Source organism: Podarcis liolepis (assembly GCF_965112155.1).
Source record: "Podarcis liolepis genome assembly, chromosome: 3".
NCBI lineage: Eukaryota > Metazoa > Chordata > Lepidosauria > Squamata > Lacertidae > Podarcis > Podarcis liolepis.
In genome coordinates, this window is record NC_139557.1 from 71258671 (window position 1) to 71275853 (window position 17183).

At 42.8% G+C, this 17183-nt stretch overlaps 2 protein-coding genes across 3 annotated transcripts in view; one reads left to right on the plus strand and one right to left on the minus strand.

Moving 5' to 3' along the window:
* Positions 1-17183, minus strand: part of LOC310703842 (proto-oncogene Mas-like) — a 54939-nt gene that overhangs the window by 6831 nt on the left and 30925 nt on the right. The window contains exon 1 of one of the 2 annotated variants that reach the window (XM_083496586.1): positions 2391-2763. The exons of the other annotated variant lie outside the window; for it this stretch is intronic. The gene's annotated coding sequence lies outside the window, so the exon portion shown is untranslated. Of the gene's footprint in view, positions 1-2390; positions 2764-17183 lie in introns of those variants that run through there. 2 annotated transcript variants of the gene reach the window in all.
* The window catches only part of IGF2R (insulin like growth factor 2 receptor), a 65468-nt gene continuing 55626 nt past the window's right edge, over positions 7342-17183 (plus strand). The window contains exons 1-2 of the mRNA XM_083496332.1: positions 7342-7646; positions 14012-14142. Of these exons, the coding sequence (XP_083352458.1) occupies positions 7345-7646; positions 14012-14142 (433 nt within the window). The 5' untranslated portion in view covers positions 7342-7344. The remainder of the gene's footprint in view (positions 7647-14011; positions 14143-17183) is intronic.

The following is a 17183-nucleotide window of genomic DNA, read 5'->3' on the forward strand; positions in this document are numbered from 1 at the left end:
AAACCTCAAAGCGGTTTACAAAAAAGATAAAACAATGAAATTAATTGCTAAAAAATGTTACAGCAATAATTTGAAACAAAGAGAAAGTTAAAACCACAACAGAAAGTAAAACGCACACAGACTTTCTAAATACCTGGGTGGGCTTGTCTAAACAAGAATGTTTTTATCAGGCCCCAAAAAGAATACAGTGAAGGTGCCTGCTTGATATAAACAGACAGGGAGTTCCAAAGTGCATGTGCTGCCACATTAAATATTGAGTTCTGGCAAATGCGGAAGGGATATTATGTGGCACCTGTAATGGTGCCAATTCCACTGATTAAAGCAGTTGGCTGGGCACATAACAGTGTAAGGTTATTTCTTTGCTACCTCATCCCTCTCCCTCTCTCCCACTAAGCAACAGCTGCCTAGCTGCTGGGAAGAGAGCACAGAGGCTCCATGCCGCCTGGTGAAGTGCTTCTGGGAAGAGGATACAGTGTTGGATGTGTGTGAAAGGAGAACTGGCACTGGAAAGGTATTCAAAGCAAAAAGCGCATCCATATTTTTTTATATCTCCAACATTAGAGCAAAGGAAGCTGTGCTTTGCTGCTGATCCAGAGAACTGGGCCAAAACAAACAAGATGAACTTTAACAGGGAGAAATGTAAAGTATTGCACTTGGGCAAAAAAAAAAAATGAGAGGCACAAATACAAGATGGGTGACACCTGGCTTGAGAGCAGTACGTGTGAAAAGGATCTAGGAGTCTTGTTTGACCACAAACTTGACATGAGCCAACAGTGTGACGCGGCAGCTAAAAAAGCCAATGCAATTCTGGGCTGCATCAATAGGAGTATAGCATCTAGATCAAGGGAAGTAATAGTGCCACTGTATTCTGCTCTGGTCAGACCACACCTGGAGTACTGTGTCCAGTTCTGGGCACCACAGTTCAAGAAGGACACTGACAAACTGGAACGTATCCAGAGGAGGGCAACCAAAATGGTCAAAGGCCTGGAAACGATGCCTTATGAGGAACGACTAAGGGAGCTGGGCATGTTTAGCCTGGAGAAGAGGAGGTTAAGGGGTGATATGATAGCCATGTTCAAATATATAAAAGGATGTCACATAGAGGAGGGAGAAAGGTTGTTTTCTGCTGCTCCAGAGAAGCGGACACGGAGCAATGGATCCAAACTACAAGAAAGAAGATTCCACCTAAACATTAGGAAGAACTTCCTGACAGTAAGAGCTGTTTGACAGTGGAATTTGCTGCCAAGGAGTGTGGTGGAGTCTCCTACTTTGGAGGTCTTTAAGCAGAGGCTTGACAACCATATGTCAGGAGTGCTCTGATGGTGTTTCCTGCTTGGCAGGGGGTTGGACTCGATGGCCTATTCCAACTCTATGATTCTATGATTCTACCTCAGTGTTGTCCACTCTGACTGGCAGTGGCATTCTAGGATTTCAGATGGGAGTCTTTCCTGGACCTGCCTGATCATGGACTTGTGGTCCTTTGCCTGCAAAAGGTATGCTCTACCAACTAGGCTACTTAGCCACCAGTACAAATAATAATCAGGCACATTTGCAGATTCACCAGTCAGAAAATAACTGTTTTCATGCTGTTTAAGCCAGATGAAATTTTCTGAATCTGAAGAGCAGCTAGAAAGGCCAACTTTTAGGAAAGAAACGGGGCAGAGAAACCATTGTTTCTCATTTTGAAGTATCACCCCTTTCCTTATGCTGCCTTATAATATGCCTGGAGGCATATTAGTGCAATATATTAGTGCATATATCAGTGCAATCGTACACGTCTACTCAGAAGCCAGACCCTCAGTTCCTGGGGGAAACAGAAGTCAGGAGAAAGATGCAATCCTGAACGAAGTTTGTTCCCTAAATTCTAGATTAAATTCTATCAATCAAGGATAGGGCTTAACTTTTATTCAGAGTAGATCCATTGTAATTAACTCATATTATGACATTAGGTTAATTAATTTCAACGAGCCTACTCTGAGTAAAACTTTGTTGAAAACTACCTCATATATTACAGTGACTAACAAAACAGAGAGATTATAGACTTAAGCAAAATGCTTCAGTTTCTGTCTTCTTCAAGTGTTTGGATGTGAATCATAAATATTAAATTATATTATTACACAAAGATATTTACACACATGAATCTAATCAATACATTCCTGTTTTATATCAGACAGAAATATCAATATTAACCTTCTGTTCTACCTTATAATCAAAGAATAGAGAAGTAATCCATTTTAATTTCGTATCTAACCTTCCAAAAATCAATAAAGATTGCCATGCTTCCTTAAATTCAGGTTTTAAAGATTGGGCAATTATCTAAATTAACTGAAAGGAGCAGATTGAATTGCTGTATAGTAACAAAATGCATGCATCTTATTAGCACTACTTACCAATCGCTATCCAGGGGACCGTTTCAAAATATTTCCTTCTAATCAAGAAGGGATTTGTGGTCTCCTAGAATTGTAACAGCTGGAAAATATATCTTGCTAGCAGGAGAAAGAAGATGTTACTTCTTTGCTCCCACGTTACTTGCTTTCAACTCAATCAAACGCTCTTGTTGGACTTCCATTCGTTTTATCAGCATTTGGCAGACTGAATTTGACTGTCCAACAAACACATGTAATTATCTGAGAATATGAGGATATGGAATTATATTTCCCCAAACCTAAGCCTATGACACATCTGGTCAGATGTTCATGCTGATCCTATCATGACAGGCTATGTCTATTAAATGTTTTCTGTACTCTCTTGGCAGAGGTTAGAAATGCTATACATACGAAACCTCAACAATTAGATATATTTTGGATTGGGAAGAATGCTGGTAACCTGGATAAAGTTTTGAGAGTTTAAATCTCAATAAAATTATTAGGAGTGTATTCAGATTGGCTTATTTTCCTATGATTGCCATATTTCAAAAAGTGAAAACCTGGACACAATAGTTGTTGAGCTCTTTGGCCAAAGTTGTTTACTTTTTTTGCATAATTACCAAAATTTGGAAAATCGTCAAAAAGTCAACATTTCTAATGTGGGCTGTCATATGCCTGGGTTCTCACATACATTTTTCCTGCTTTTTGAAAATTCTGCCTGGATGCCATTTTCGACGGATGAATCCTAGCTATGTCCGGGAAACTGAGGACGTATGGCAGCCCTAATTTTGCACATGATGTGCTACACTTGAGCAGATGATACGGTCCTCAGCACCGCATCCCACAGAAATTCTCTGTAAAGACCTTGTTAATCTCCTCTGATAATTTCAACAGGGATGATTCTTGGCTGATTTAAAGTGTCTCCTCAAGGTTCTTCCTCCTTTTTCTAAGAATTGTGTCAGTTTTCTTGAGGTGTCTTTGGTGTAATTGTACAAATCCAGCATCCATTTGGTGAAAATAAGGAAAAGGCATAAGTCTGCCCTTCTGGGAGGAGTGAGTATGTAAGTATGCATGTATGCATGCATGCCTAATATGTATAGGAAGATTGCAGATCCCAGAAGTGGTGTATGGATGCAACCAAGGGCTTTAGGTTGATAGTTTAATGCTTAACTTTATCTTAAGGTGGCCATTTAGGGACTGATAAAGAAGAAATATGTCACCAAAAATGACGACAAAAGATGGTGCAGTTCTACCTAAATTTAGGAATAATTGTTATAATCTAAGTAGAAGTGCTGCACATCTCACCATAGTGGGAAAGACTGTGAACAGGGGGTCTGTGCACATGTCGTTCACTGCTAACTGCTGATGGGCAACTTCAAGGCTTCTCTTTCTACGGTTCTTTACCTTTAAACCAGGCGTTCTTTCAACAGTTGAGGAGTTACTTGGGAAATGGGAATTTCCCTTATTTGCTTCATAATTGCTTCATAATTTACAGTCCTTTCCTAACAGAAAGGGCTTGTTATTATTATCTCCTTGTATGTATGAATTTATCTTTCCCCCCATTTTGTTTTGCTTTTTGAACTCAAAAGCTCTGACCTAAACATACACAAGCCACATATTAACCCACACCTGGATATTTAACAGGGCAACCTTAAACATACTTACTAAGTCCCAGGGAGTAAACTTGCAGCCAAACAAAGCACTTGCTCCTGGAAGGCATTAGGACAGGGGTCAGCAAACATTTTCAGCAAGGGGCCAGTCCACTGTCCCTCAGACCTTGTGGTGGGCCGGACTATATTTTGAGGGGGGAAATGAACAAATTCCCATGCCCCAAAAATTACCGTACCCAGAGATGCATTTTAAATCATAGAATCATAGAGTTGGAAGAGACCACAAGGGCCATCAAGTCCAACCCCCAAATAAAAGGACACATTCTACTCATGTAAAAACACGCTGATTCTTGGACTGTCCACGGGCCAGATTTAGAAGGCGATTGGGCCAGATCCGGGCCCCGGGCCTTAGTTTGCCTACCCATGCATTGTGAAAGTAACCCTCCACTGACCTCTGCTGGCCCCTCAGCAGCCCTGGCCAGCAGGAATCAGGAAAACATTGGATGCAGCAATCATTACTCTGACCCACTGCTCCTAGGGGTGGGGACTGTCCTGCTTGGGTGGCTTTCCCTATTCATATATGTAGTCCTGAATGTAATCTAATGATTACATGTACCATTCACAGGGTGGGTTAGGGATTCTAAAATAAAAGAATGCAATTTTGATCATGCTCCCTTGTCCATACTGAGAATCACTATGACAATATTTCAGAATTAGATCACACAAATTAAAATAAGATTTAGACAGCATAATATTGCCACCCAGTGGAAATAGCAATGGTATACGATTCGGGCTTTATCATCACAGCACACGAGAGGGAACCTTTGCTCTGCAGAAAGAATATTGGCAAATGTTAAGATATGTAAGAACCTTCCTCATTTACTACTATCCTACTAATTGCATATCCAGGACTTGTTGGAGAGATAGTGTGAATCACAAGTGCATATTTAACTTGCTGCTCACACACCTGGCAATAGGTGGATAGTATTTATTCACAGGCAGCTACACTCATTGATACCCAGGCACCTAGCAGAGGGCAGGTGAGGGTGAAGCTGACGGTGAGAACAGGGCAGCCGGGTTATCTTCTTCCAAACTGGGATCACAGCAAGGGAGTTGTCCACCAACCCTAAGAAGGAAACTAGTAAGTCCAAATACGGCTAAATTAGGATCTCAGTGGGAAGCTTGACAAGAAAGCAATAATGAGAGGCTTCATCTGAGGACTTGAACCAAAAGTGATCTCTGTGTAAGGAGTCCATAGGAACCCATTTCTTGAGTTCTAAAGGTAAGAATAGGATTCTGGAAAATGGACAGTAAGGTGCGACACATCTGACTTGATATGTTTTTACCAAAAATACTGAAGAGAAAATCCAGGGACTAAACTGGATGTATCCCAGTACTAATTGTTCCCCATTGTGCCTGGAAACTGAATGGTACACAGCCCATCTAACCAAAGGAATTTTGGGAGGCTCCTTGTTGCTGAGCACTTGTCTGCACTACAGAAATTCATGATCCCCCAACACTTTGTGAGGATTGGCTCATGCAAACATGGCTAACTTGGGGGAATGCCAAAGCCAGCTGTTTCCCAGGTGTGTTCCTTCCTTAGGCAAAACACACAGGTTCTTTGGTAGAAGGGAAACAGGAATAGAGAACTATTCACGGAGATGGGGAGCCAGCCATTCTATATCTCCCCTTCCCAATGGCTCTTGGTGCAATCTGAAACCTACACGACACAGCAAAGCCTCATCTTAAATTCTTTCCAGATGTGGACACATGGATTCACCACTAACCATTTGCACCCTTGCTTTTTTTTAAAACCATCTACCCAGAAAAGTTCTAGAGAACCCAAAAGCTTGCACATTGTTGGCATCTTGGGTGGCTTAATGCAGGTATCAACTTAACTCTGGATTCTGGAATTTTTTAATGGGCCACCATGGCTAATTTTACCTTTTTATGTCATTGATTTTTTTAAATAAACTGATGCCTTTGATTGGGGAAAGGGATTTTAACTATTTAAAAGACTGGAATGGATTTGTTTTATAGCCCAAATATTTAAAATATTTACATTTTGTCCAATGTGTTTGCTCTCAGACAATTGAACCTGCTGGTGACACAGGTTTACTTTATAAGCTCATTACAAGAGTGTACACAATAAAGATTATAAAGCACTCCTCAAATTAAGATTGCTCTCTTTTATTTACACAGACTTGGAAACAAACCCTAGTGAACTCTGCAGGGCTTATTTCTGAGTAAATATGGGTAGAACTAGGCTACAAGCTGGTTTGCATGACACGGTAAGCCAAACTTTACAAATAAGCAGCCTTCTTCCTCCTCGTCTTTTTTACTCCACACCACACAGAGCTAAGGCAAGGTGTCATTCAAACTATGGCTCATGGTTAAACTCTGTAATCGTGAGTTATAAAGACGACATTGGAGGACCAGAGGATGAACACCATCCAAGTGTCATGAGAACCAGGCCTGCATGTCCAATATAAATAAGTAATCACAGATCAAGCAAAATGTATTCAATAAGCAAAAATAAAAGGTTTATTTTGAAAACATATCTAGTAAACTCTGGGTGAAGCTTAGTCTCATGCCTTAATTGCCTTCGGAAACCCAACGAAGTTTCCCCAATGCCTCTTTTCTAAGAGTCATGGAAGATTTCTCTGAGCATAGGAAGAGTATGTACTTCTGAGAAGGTAAACAGTCCATCTCATCCATCATCCTGTTTTCATAGTGGCAAACCAGACACCTATATAAGTCCAAAAGCAGGACCCGAGTGCAGCAACTGTCTCTCCACTTGTGAGCCCCCGGAGGCTTTCCTCCATTCTAGTAGCCACCGCCCATGCTGAGTAAAACCGTTATTCTAATTTCTCCATGTAATAAAGAAGTTTCTAGGGGCCCTTTCACAGCCTCCAAAAAGAACCCCCGTGCCTTTGCTTCTTTGGGAATTAGGCACTTGTGGCTGGTTCACGCACGCATGTTCCTCACTGCCACGGCTGCCTTGCACGTGTGGACGAGCCATTGCACACCTAACGCATCGCGTGCACCGCGTTCCCGGCGGGAATCCTTCCGCCCACCCGGCAGCTGAGACGCGAGTCGGAAGTGCTGAGCCCCGGAGTCAAATCAAGTGAAGCGGGCGCGCGCACGTGTGAACCAACTCTGCGGTTCTACGATTCCTATCCGGGGGCTGCTTCTGGGCTTATCCATTCTTGGATGCAGCCACCCGCGTGAGCTTCAGCCTGTGAGCGGCAGCCCCATCAGCCTATCAGCCTCGGCCGCTTCCTCCGCCCCTCACCGTCGGAAACCGGCCGCTCTTCACGCCCCGCCTCACATGACTGCCGCCACGTGACAGGCGCGGGGCGGATCACATGAGCGGCTCTGGCGTGTGTTGGGGCGGGAGTCACATGACCCGCTTGCCTGTTCTCTCCCGTCTTCTCGACCATGTCAGCGGAATAGCCCCGGAAGCTGCACCGAGAGCCCCGAGCCCCGCCATGAGACGCGACCGCGCCTGGGCCCCGGCTGGGGTGCTTCGCCCGCTCCGGGTTTCCTCGCCTGGGGCTCGACCCGGGTTCTCTCTCGTCCTGCTGCTCCTCGCTATCGTCCTCCCGAGTCAGCAGGGAGGCAGCGCCGCCGCGGCCCAGGGCAGCTTCAGCTACCAGGAGCTGTGCCGGTGAGTGAGTGTCTGGCTCGCCTCCTCCGTCCCGGGGAGCTGCCCCTGGTGAACAGCTGGCAGGGGCCCAAGGGCGGCGCGCGGAACCGGAAAACTCGAGTTGCTGCTTCACCCTTTCCGTGCAGCACCTGGCGCGCAGGTGGAAACGCTGGGCATTCAGACAAGCGCTGCTTCGGCTTCCTCTTCTTTTGTATTTGTAACGGTTATGGGACATCTCGCATTTAGTCTTTAAAGAAGCCTTTTCGTACCTTTTAATTCCCCCCCCCCTCCCGCCCTTCTGTATTCCCTCGGTTGTATTAGGGAAATGTGCGTTTGTGTGTCTGGTAAAAGACGCCTTCTGTGTTAGTTCGCAGAGGACGCAACCGCTCCTAATGCCATCCCGCCCATAGGTGGAACCGCTCGGGTTTCTTTCAGACATGTTATCTGTGCAGGCAGTGGGGCTGCTTTGTAACTTCTAAAGTGATTTTATGCAAGGAGGAGTTCTTTCTTCAAGGAATTTAGCTGGGGTGCCATCTGCTGTACTATACAAGTCAGTACTGGGCTGGAGCAGTGTCCTTAATGCCTGGACGTGAGGGGCACCGGCATCGTGTCCACAGCTTTCTATCAACTGTTAAAACAGTCTTCATTCCTAGGCAGTTTTTGCCTGGATAGTAATTGAGGTTTTTCACAGCTGTGATGTATTGATTCAATTACACTTTGTCAAAACACATTTGCATAAAATTTCCCTTGGGAGAATGGCGTTGCGAAATGAACTTAATTGCCTATCTCAGACCTTCCTCTTTCTTAGGAAGTATAACTAGAGTTATTGCTTGTGTATTTAGCTTGTTCAGTGGATTGGATCCTGCACCATTAAAATAATTGCATATGGTATGCTTGGAACAATGCAAATCTAGTAACCAGAACAGGTTTTTCCTGCTGTTAACTTGAGAAGTTGTTAATTTAACCTTTGCCTGCTCTCCTCCCTTGTGATAGCCATCTCAAGCGTTCAGTATGTTTCGCTTTCTGTGGAAAGGAGGCTCAGCCCCCATCATGTTTTTATGCAAACATTTATGAATGTATGAAGCTGTTTTAGACAAAGTCTGATATGATACATTTAACTGAAGATAGTTTCTACTGATTACCATCAATTCTCCAGGATTTCAGATGGGCCCTTCTTGACTCTGCCTAGAGATTCCAGAAACTTTTTGTATGGAAAGCATTTACAGCATCACTGAACTATGTCTCCTTCATAGGCAACTCTGTAATTGGAGTAGCCTAGCATGCTTAGATGTCTTGCGTTAGTATGCTGCATCTTGTTACTTTAAGCAAACTGTAAATAGCATTTATTCAAAATTCTTAAAGAATTATTTAGCACCTTTGGGTGTTCAAAATGCATTGCAAATGCATTACATATCTCATTTTGTATTGCTATGGAAGAGAGGAACCCCTAAGTGGTGAGATATTCGAAGCCCAATGAGGTTAATGGCTAATTGAAACTTTCCCTCCAAGGAAACAATAAACTTTGGATGGGGAGAACACTGGAACTAATAAGGAACAGGGGAAGCTGCCTTATACTGAACCAGACTTTTGGTCCATGTATTCATTATTGTCCTCAATGACTGGCAGACACTCCAGAGTTTCATGGGGAAAATTCTCAGTCCTACCTGAAGATGACAGGATTTGAACCTGTGACCTTCTGCATGTGAAGCAGATGCTCTACCATTGAGCTATGACCCTTCCCATCTTACATCTCTCTAATTTTTTTTTACATTGATACAAGGCAAGTTTAGGCATGTCTTAATTAGCTGAGGTTGCTCTACAATCCCAGAAGATCGCTGCTGTAGCCCTATGAAGGCTGCCTCAAACCAACACAACTAAACTCTTTGCTTCCTTTTGTTTCATCTTCTCCATGCACTCCATCCTTAAATAGTATATTTTCGGATCCTATCGCTGCAGATGAATTGTCTGTTCAGAAGAATATTCTTTAATAAATCCCTGCCAGTATGGAAATTTCAGCAACTCTTGACTGTCTGCAAGTAACTGATTCTTTAGAGAATGGTTTGTCCGTATTTCCTGCCTTGCTATAAAAGATGGCCTTCCACAGCCGTAACAGTTATCCCCATATTGCAAATGGGGATCCACAGACAGAAGAATGCTTGAGTAAGGCCACCCATTGAGTTCATGGCAGAAGTGACATTTGAATTGGGGGCTGCACTGATTTCTTGGCTTTGTCTTTTGGCCACTATGTTACACTACAATCTCTTTCTTCTGTTTTGTTGATTTTTGCGTTGAAGTGGAGATAGGCTGCCATGTTGAATTGTAGATACATTTTCAAACCAAAACAAGAAATTGGTTATACTTGGAGTACATTTTGTTCAGGACTAAGTTGGAAAAGCACTCTTTATGTGTGCAAAAATGCATTCCACATTGAATAAACACAAACAGTGGCTCATTGTGTGAATGAGGTGAGCTGTATACCTTCAGGATTTTACTGAAAAGGATTTTGCTTCATTTTTGCAATGAATAAAGCAATTCATTACTTTAGAGAATCTGTGTAGCATTCCAATGCAAGTGGGTTGGTCTCTCTCTGTGTATATTTATTAAACTGTTTGGTTGTGCTGTGCCAGCAATTCCAACCTTGCCATTGTATAAAGTAGAACATGGCAGGTAATTTTGGCATGTGCCTGCAGACTTGCAATTGAGCACAGAGCAGAAATTAACAAAAAGCCTGGTTGAGTCAAGATTAAAACTGACTTGGTGACGAACTGATGTGTCTTTATCAGTATCATTTGTTTTTTTGGGGGGGGGGGGATATAGTGATGTTTACCAAAAACAAAACAGCAACAACAAAACAAATTGTTGAAACTTGGAAAATACAGAAATATTCTAAATTCAACACCACTGGTACCAACACTTAACTTCACCTTAGTCAGTCTTCTGCGTGTCAGCTTGCAATTACAGCTTCATGCCTACATAACTGACTATATTTTCTTGGTTAAAAAAAAATCTATATGGTATTTTGTTTGGATATGTCCTGTTCTTTCTTGTTTTCCTGCCAGCATTTTAAATATGCTCTCCCTTGGTAAATTTCAGTGTGGAGTCTTTGGGATTTTTCCAATTATACTCTTGTCTGAGGAAGCAATATTGAAATATTTAGAACATTGCTTCTTAAATGCAAGATGTGAACAATATACAAACTTTAGTGTAAAGCCACACTTTAAAATTTAATCTATATATGCTTCTGATAAATTTTAACTATCCATGATGTGTTGAAATCCAACACAGTGCAAATAGGCAGATTTACACCACTACTAACATTGCATTTCCAGAAGAGAGATCATACCCAAAATTACGGAGGGCAATCTACCATATTTTCCCATTTAGGATGGGTTGCAGCTTTTTGAAGGGGGAATATTTAGAAAGTTAAGCCCTGACCTCATGCAGTTCAATGGTTCTTTGCAATACTGTAGATTAAGGGGAAAAAAATCTCTCACTGGAGTAGATGCAGTTTGGGAGGGAGGACAGAAAAGCAATATCGGGCACCATTTGTTAGTTACAGAATTATTGTAATGACTAGCAGGAATTGAAAGATTTCAAGGAGAGGAGGAGTAAAAATGTGTTGGTGTTACAGCAGAGGCCTTGCAGTTCTATGTGTCTCCTTGTCCTATAGCCTGATGGAAAGGCTACTAGAGATGACAGTGGCAGGAGAAATCTGACAGAGCTGGTCTTATGGTAGAGTGGATGGAGAGTGACTGTTGTCCATACGGGTTCACTATGTCTGTTCCAGTGCCTAGTGCACTATTTTTGGACTTAATTCACATTTCTGCCTTCCCATAACTTTTCGCCTTACCTCCACACAGGCCCTCGTCTCCTGCACCCCATTTATTAATCTTTTGTAGCATCGCCTAAAAGTCCCACATTACATATTTATTTAAACATTTCTAGGCTGTTGCTTGGGCAAGGCCCTCAAGGGCATCTTGCCTAAAACGACAATTTATTTTGGGTATAAAATGCCATCCATATTTCAGTTGAAATTATTTAAAATAGTAAAATTATTTAAAATAGTAGTCTAACTAAAACTATTAGACTATTATAATATATTAGTTGTAGCAACTTAAAATGATTTCCAAAATCAGCACCATTTGTTGTGCTAATAGCCATCTGTCTCGGGAAACAATGGAGGAGTGTGCCTTTGGGGTGCAGTCAAACCTTCTGCCGGTTTAGAAAAAACAATCTGAAATAAGTGAGTTTCAAAAGTTTGTACTGATTGGGCCATTTGTATATCACTTGGGTGAGAGTTCACAAACTGGGGGGGGGGGGGTTGCTACTTGAAAGACCTTGTCTTGTGCCTGGGAGGGAGTTTCCACAAATGTGGGGCTGCAAATGGAAGGCTCCAGAGAAACAACCTTTTCAATATCTTTGATTTTTAGAGATAGGACCTCTGGAGTTTATCTTGGAGTGCAGGCAGGTTTGTACCAGTGAAGGGGCTTCTTCTGATAACCTGACCACAAACCATTCAGTGGGTTCATGTTCAGCATAGCCACTTTAAATGTGCTCAGGAGTGCAGCTGGCCCAATATCGGTGTTGTGTGCCTCACTAGCATCTGGGTAAATACTTTTCTTGGTACCAAGGATGGTGACCATTGTCACAATGTGAGACTGGGAACAAGACCTTGGCAGACTTGGTGACCCTGCTTGGCTACCCGGGCTAGCTAAGATCTGTGGGCCCATGGCAAAACAGTTAACAATTCAAGTTGTTTTTGTAATGAGCACAAGTCTCAGACTTTGTTTTGGGTCAGTCAAATGCCCAGCCCTACAAGCAATGCTTCTCTGAGTCAGGTTGGCTCCCTTAGTGAGAAGTGGGCCATGACTACTGTAGAATTGCTTACAGCGTTAACTAGCCCGTACTTCCCTTTGTCTGCCTTTGTGTCAGGGGCATAACAAATACGTTCCAGTTGACTAGAAGTCTCATGATTTGGGCCTGGAAACTGAAAGCTTTTTCTCACTGTTAACACCAACCTTTCTTTTGAATGTTTATTCCGTGTCAGATTGCATAAATGAAACTTGTGTGGTCCAAGTTCTTGTCTGATTAATTGAGTCATTTTAAACATGCCCTCAGCTGCAGGGGGCTTTCCATGGAGAAGCATCTCCCATGACGTTAGTCAGGCCAATATAGTTAAGGCTCCTGAGATGAGAGCGCCTATGAATATTGTACGGGTGACAGCACTGGGAGAAATACATATGCTTCCAAGGGTGAATATGTTTGCTTGGAGGGTGAACAGGACCTGTTGTTCAATAAACACAAATGTGAAAATGGAAGTGTTAAGTGCCACTTCAGTTCTCAATAACAACTTGCTTTTAACTTCTGTAAGACACATTGAATCCTTTGTCTGATGTTTTCCACACAGGTACGGCGCCTGTGGCCCTCCAGATGTTGTTGCACTCCCAACACCCATCTGTCCCAGACATCATGGCCAATGGTTAGGGATGATGGGAATTTAGTCCTCAAACATCTGTTTAGCTACTCCTGGTACATAGTTTCTTAGAAGTTTGTTATTGAAATATTAACTGCAGCTGGAAGAGTGTCCCTCTGAACTAATGGCCAATCTTCTATGACATTCTGGGAAAGAGGCTGTAGCTTGGTGGTAGGTGGAGCATATATTTTGCATGCAAAAGTTCTCAGGTTTGATCCCTGGTGTCTCTAGGTAGGACTGAAATACTGAAGCTAGCTGGACCTCTATGGAAGGCAGTGTCTTACGTTCCTGAGCATTAAATGCTAATTTCAGAAAAAAATACATCATCACCATCAATATTATTATTATTATTATTTAATAACTTTGTATTCCACCCTTCATCTGAAGATCACAGGGCGCTTCACAACTTTTCGTTTGTTCCATGTTTTTGAGGTGACAATAGATGGCTTGCGTGTGTTTAGCGAATATGAAATTTTATTTTGGTTAAATTGCTTCGGAATATAATCTGAAATGTGCCTTATCAAAAAGATGTTCGTTGTTGCATCTCCCTGCATTGCTGACAGTGTGCTGGAAAGCTCATTGGGGGAGGGGTGTGTGTTAAATATGAAGAAAAAGCTGGCTAGATTTAAGATGCTGATGAGTAGCCTGGGCTGAAACATGTATCTGAAGAAGTATGCATGAATCATAGAATCATAGAGTTGGAAGAGACCACAAGGGCCATCGAGTCCAACCCCCTCCATCGAGTCCAACCCCTCCATCGAGTCCAACCCCAACCCATGCACATGAAAGCTCATACCAATAACAAACTTAGTTGGTCTCCAAGGTGCTACTGGAAGGATTTTTTTTATTTTGTTGAAACATGTAGTTTGGCAGCACATATTCATTGTACCTCCCTCCCGCTCTTCTTTTTCAGTTATACGTGGGAAGCTGTTGATCCAGATAAAGTACACTATAAAATAAACCTCTGTGGTAGTTCCACAGGCTGTGGAGGGTCGAGTACCATTTGTGCATACGACATAAAAAGCAATGCCAGTTTCTCAGTAGGTAAGTCCAGAGGTTTGTCTCCTATATGGATGTTAAAATGTGAGACACCACCCATTAAATTCTCTTGCGTGTGCCTGTGTTCAAGGTTTCTCTCCTTGTGCTGAAAGCTTCATGTTCTTGCTGGTGAGCTATATCGCCTGCCCTTTGCAGCAGTTGACTTTTGGGGTGTGGTGTGCAAAGGGAGGAGAATGGCTTAAACTGATAAGGACTGCTTTAAAATGAATCTATCCTTTCTTTCCTGGCTTGTAATGCATGTGTATGTGGGTTGGCATCCTAAAGTTCAGTCTGGATCTGTTTTCAGCCAGCAATTTGAGGAGGCAGAAATAACTCAATCCGTTAAGTAGTAGATAGGTAGCCGTGTTGGTCTGCCATAATCAAAATAAAAAAAATTCCTTCCAGTAGCACCTTAAAGACCAACTAAGTTAGTTCTTGGTATGAGCTTTCGTGTGCATGCACACTTCTTCAGATACACAGTGCTACTAGATGCTACTGGAAGGTGCTACTGGAAGGAATTTTTTTTATTTCAATCCGTTAAGGTTTGTGCACATGAAATCTTGCAGCGGCAGGCAGGGTATGTGGGCAAAGTTTTGTTTTGGGGGTGCTCTGGTCTCTCATCTGCTGCATAACCTGCGTGATGCTTGGAGCCATCTAGCTTTTCTCAACCCTTGTGATCTACCTTTCCTTGAATTGGTTTGCTCCTGTTATTCCTTCTACATGCCTTGGCTCCCTCCCCAAAATGGGTCCAGAGAGAGGGGTGTGACATGACCAGCTCAGCCTAGAAGCTCCATAAAATCCATCTCTCTGCCCTGAGCCTATTAAAGCGTTACACAAGCAGCACACACTATCTCTAAACTGCTGATTAGTGATGGTGGAGGGCCACATGTTCCCTGCCCTAGATAAAGATGTAAAAGTTCTAGAAAGCTTGAAGCTGTGGGTAAAAAACTTTTTCTGTCCCTCTCTTCCTTGGAAAGAACCATAGGTTGATCTGCCTGCAGAACAGGCTTCTGCTTGTGCAACAAGACTTTGCCTTCATCACCTCCTCCATACTCCCACTTCACCCTGAAAAATGCTCTTGGGATTGGGGGGCTACTTGCTTTAAAAGGAGATGAGTGGCACACCACCTCCAAGGTGGCTGTAAGGAAAACAAAATATAGAGACCCTCAACACTGAATTCCACTCCATGCTGGAAGAAGGGGAAAGGCAATCTTTTCTAACTTCCTTTCCCCGTATGCTGCCTGACTCGCTTCTCTGGAGGGTTGGTTGAGACACCAGAACACTGAAAAGCTGAGGGGGTGGGGGCTGCAGGGAAAAGGGTTGAAAATGGATTCTCCCTTGTGTTCCTCCAGTGGGAACCTTTTCCCAGTAACTTCTGTGGATTGAGGCAGTACTTGAGCACCAGGTTGGGATCCAACCCGGTTACTCTTTTGTTTTTACTTACCCACACCCATCCTGAAATGACATGTAATTTTTTTTGCATTTTGCAGTCATTTAAAAAATAGCGAAACACTTTTATTAAATTATCATCCTCCAACCTCTGGACTTCAATTTCAAATAGAACACATCCTATAGAACATTTCTAATTTTGCAATTAGGCCTCGAGAGCATATTAATTCTGGATGATTTCAAGGACTTTCCTTGGCAGCTGTTATAGAGGGTTAGACTTCTTACTTGTCAATGTAAGCTGAGCTCTGGAGCCAATATTTTGTTCTCGGGCATGGGGAAGAAGAGAACCATTGACCTTCATAGCCGCAGACTGTCTCTATCTCTTGCTCCTGACTGTGGAATAATGAAAGGAGTTGATTTCCTTTTAAGCAATATATAACTCCTAATAGTCCTGGCAAAGCCAGTCAGAAATCGAATCTATTTTCACTCTGAGTTGGCAAAAGTCCAAGCTGCAGCAGTGATGCTAGCTATGTTCTTCTGAGCATCTTCACTGACTTTGGACTTGGCCGTAGTCACGAGAGAACAAAAAAGACAAAAGGAGAGGGAATTTCATTGAAGGAACTTGTACACAAGTATTTCTGGATGGTGGCACACTAAAGACTTCTTCAAAACTCTTTGGCAATTACATGGGTGTGCACTAAGATGGGGAAATGAGACACTGAGGAGAAATCATGCCTCCCATGATTTAGCCTTTGCTAAAACCATGATATAATTAAAAAACGGGGTGCTGCCCACAGACACTGTGCTCCTAGTTTTATGGCGTTAGACAGATGCATGGAGAAAAAGGCTGTCAGTGGCTCCTAGCCATGAAAGCTATGCCCTGTCTCCATGGTCAGAGGCAGCATGTTTCTGCATATCTTTTGCAGGAAACCACGGGGTCCTCCTCCCGGGTTTCTCACAGATATCTGGTTGGCAATGGTGAGAACAGGATGCTGGACTGGATGAGACATTTGCCTGACCCAGCAGGGTCTTCTATGCACAATACATGACCGCAGACTAAGAATGCATTGTAGTCAGATGACTGAAGACTCTATGCCTAGACCCACCTAGGGAAGACCTAGGCTTCAGTTTTTCATGGGGGGCTTGCTAGCCAGATACATTTTATTTAGCTGGGCCTCTGATTCATACGATGTGTTTCTCGATTGGTTTTAACGTGTGTGTGTGTTTATGGATGATTTTAAGAGCCTTCTTTTTGGGTTTTCCTTTTATTGCTTTTTGTTGTATTTGTTGCATTAGCTGGCTCGAGCACCTTTACTGGAAAGGTGCGCTATAGATAGGTGAGTGAATAGCTCCAGCTTCATCTTTTGGCTGTATGCCAAAAAAAGAAAAAAAGAACAGAGGCCTACTTTGCACAGAGGCAGCGAAGCTGTATTGCATCAGACTGCAGGTGGAGGCTCACCTGACTGGATGCTCCTCATTATGAAAGCTAAACTTCCTCAACGCTAGAAAGATGAAATAGAGATAGATGTTTCCTTGATTTTTTTAAATGCTTCTTAAGTCACGAGCCAGCCTACTCATTCAAGGTCAAAACCCACATGTTTCTCCCTACAGAAAAGGACTAGCTGAGGGGGGTGCTCTTGTTCTGCTCTATATGGCTT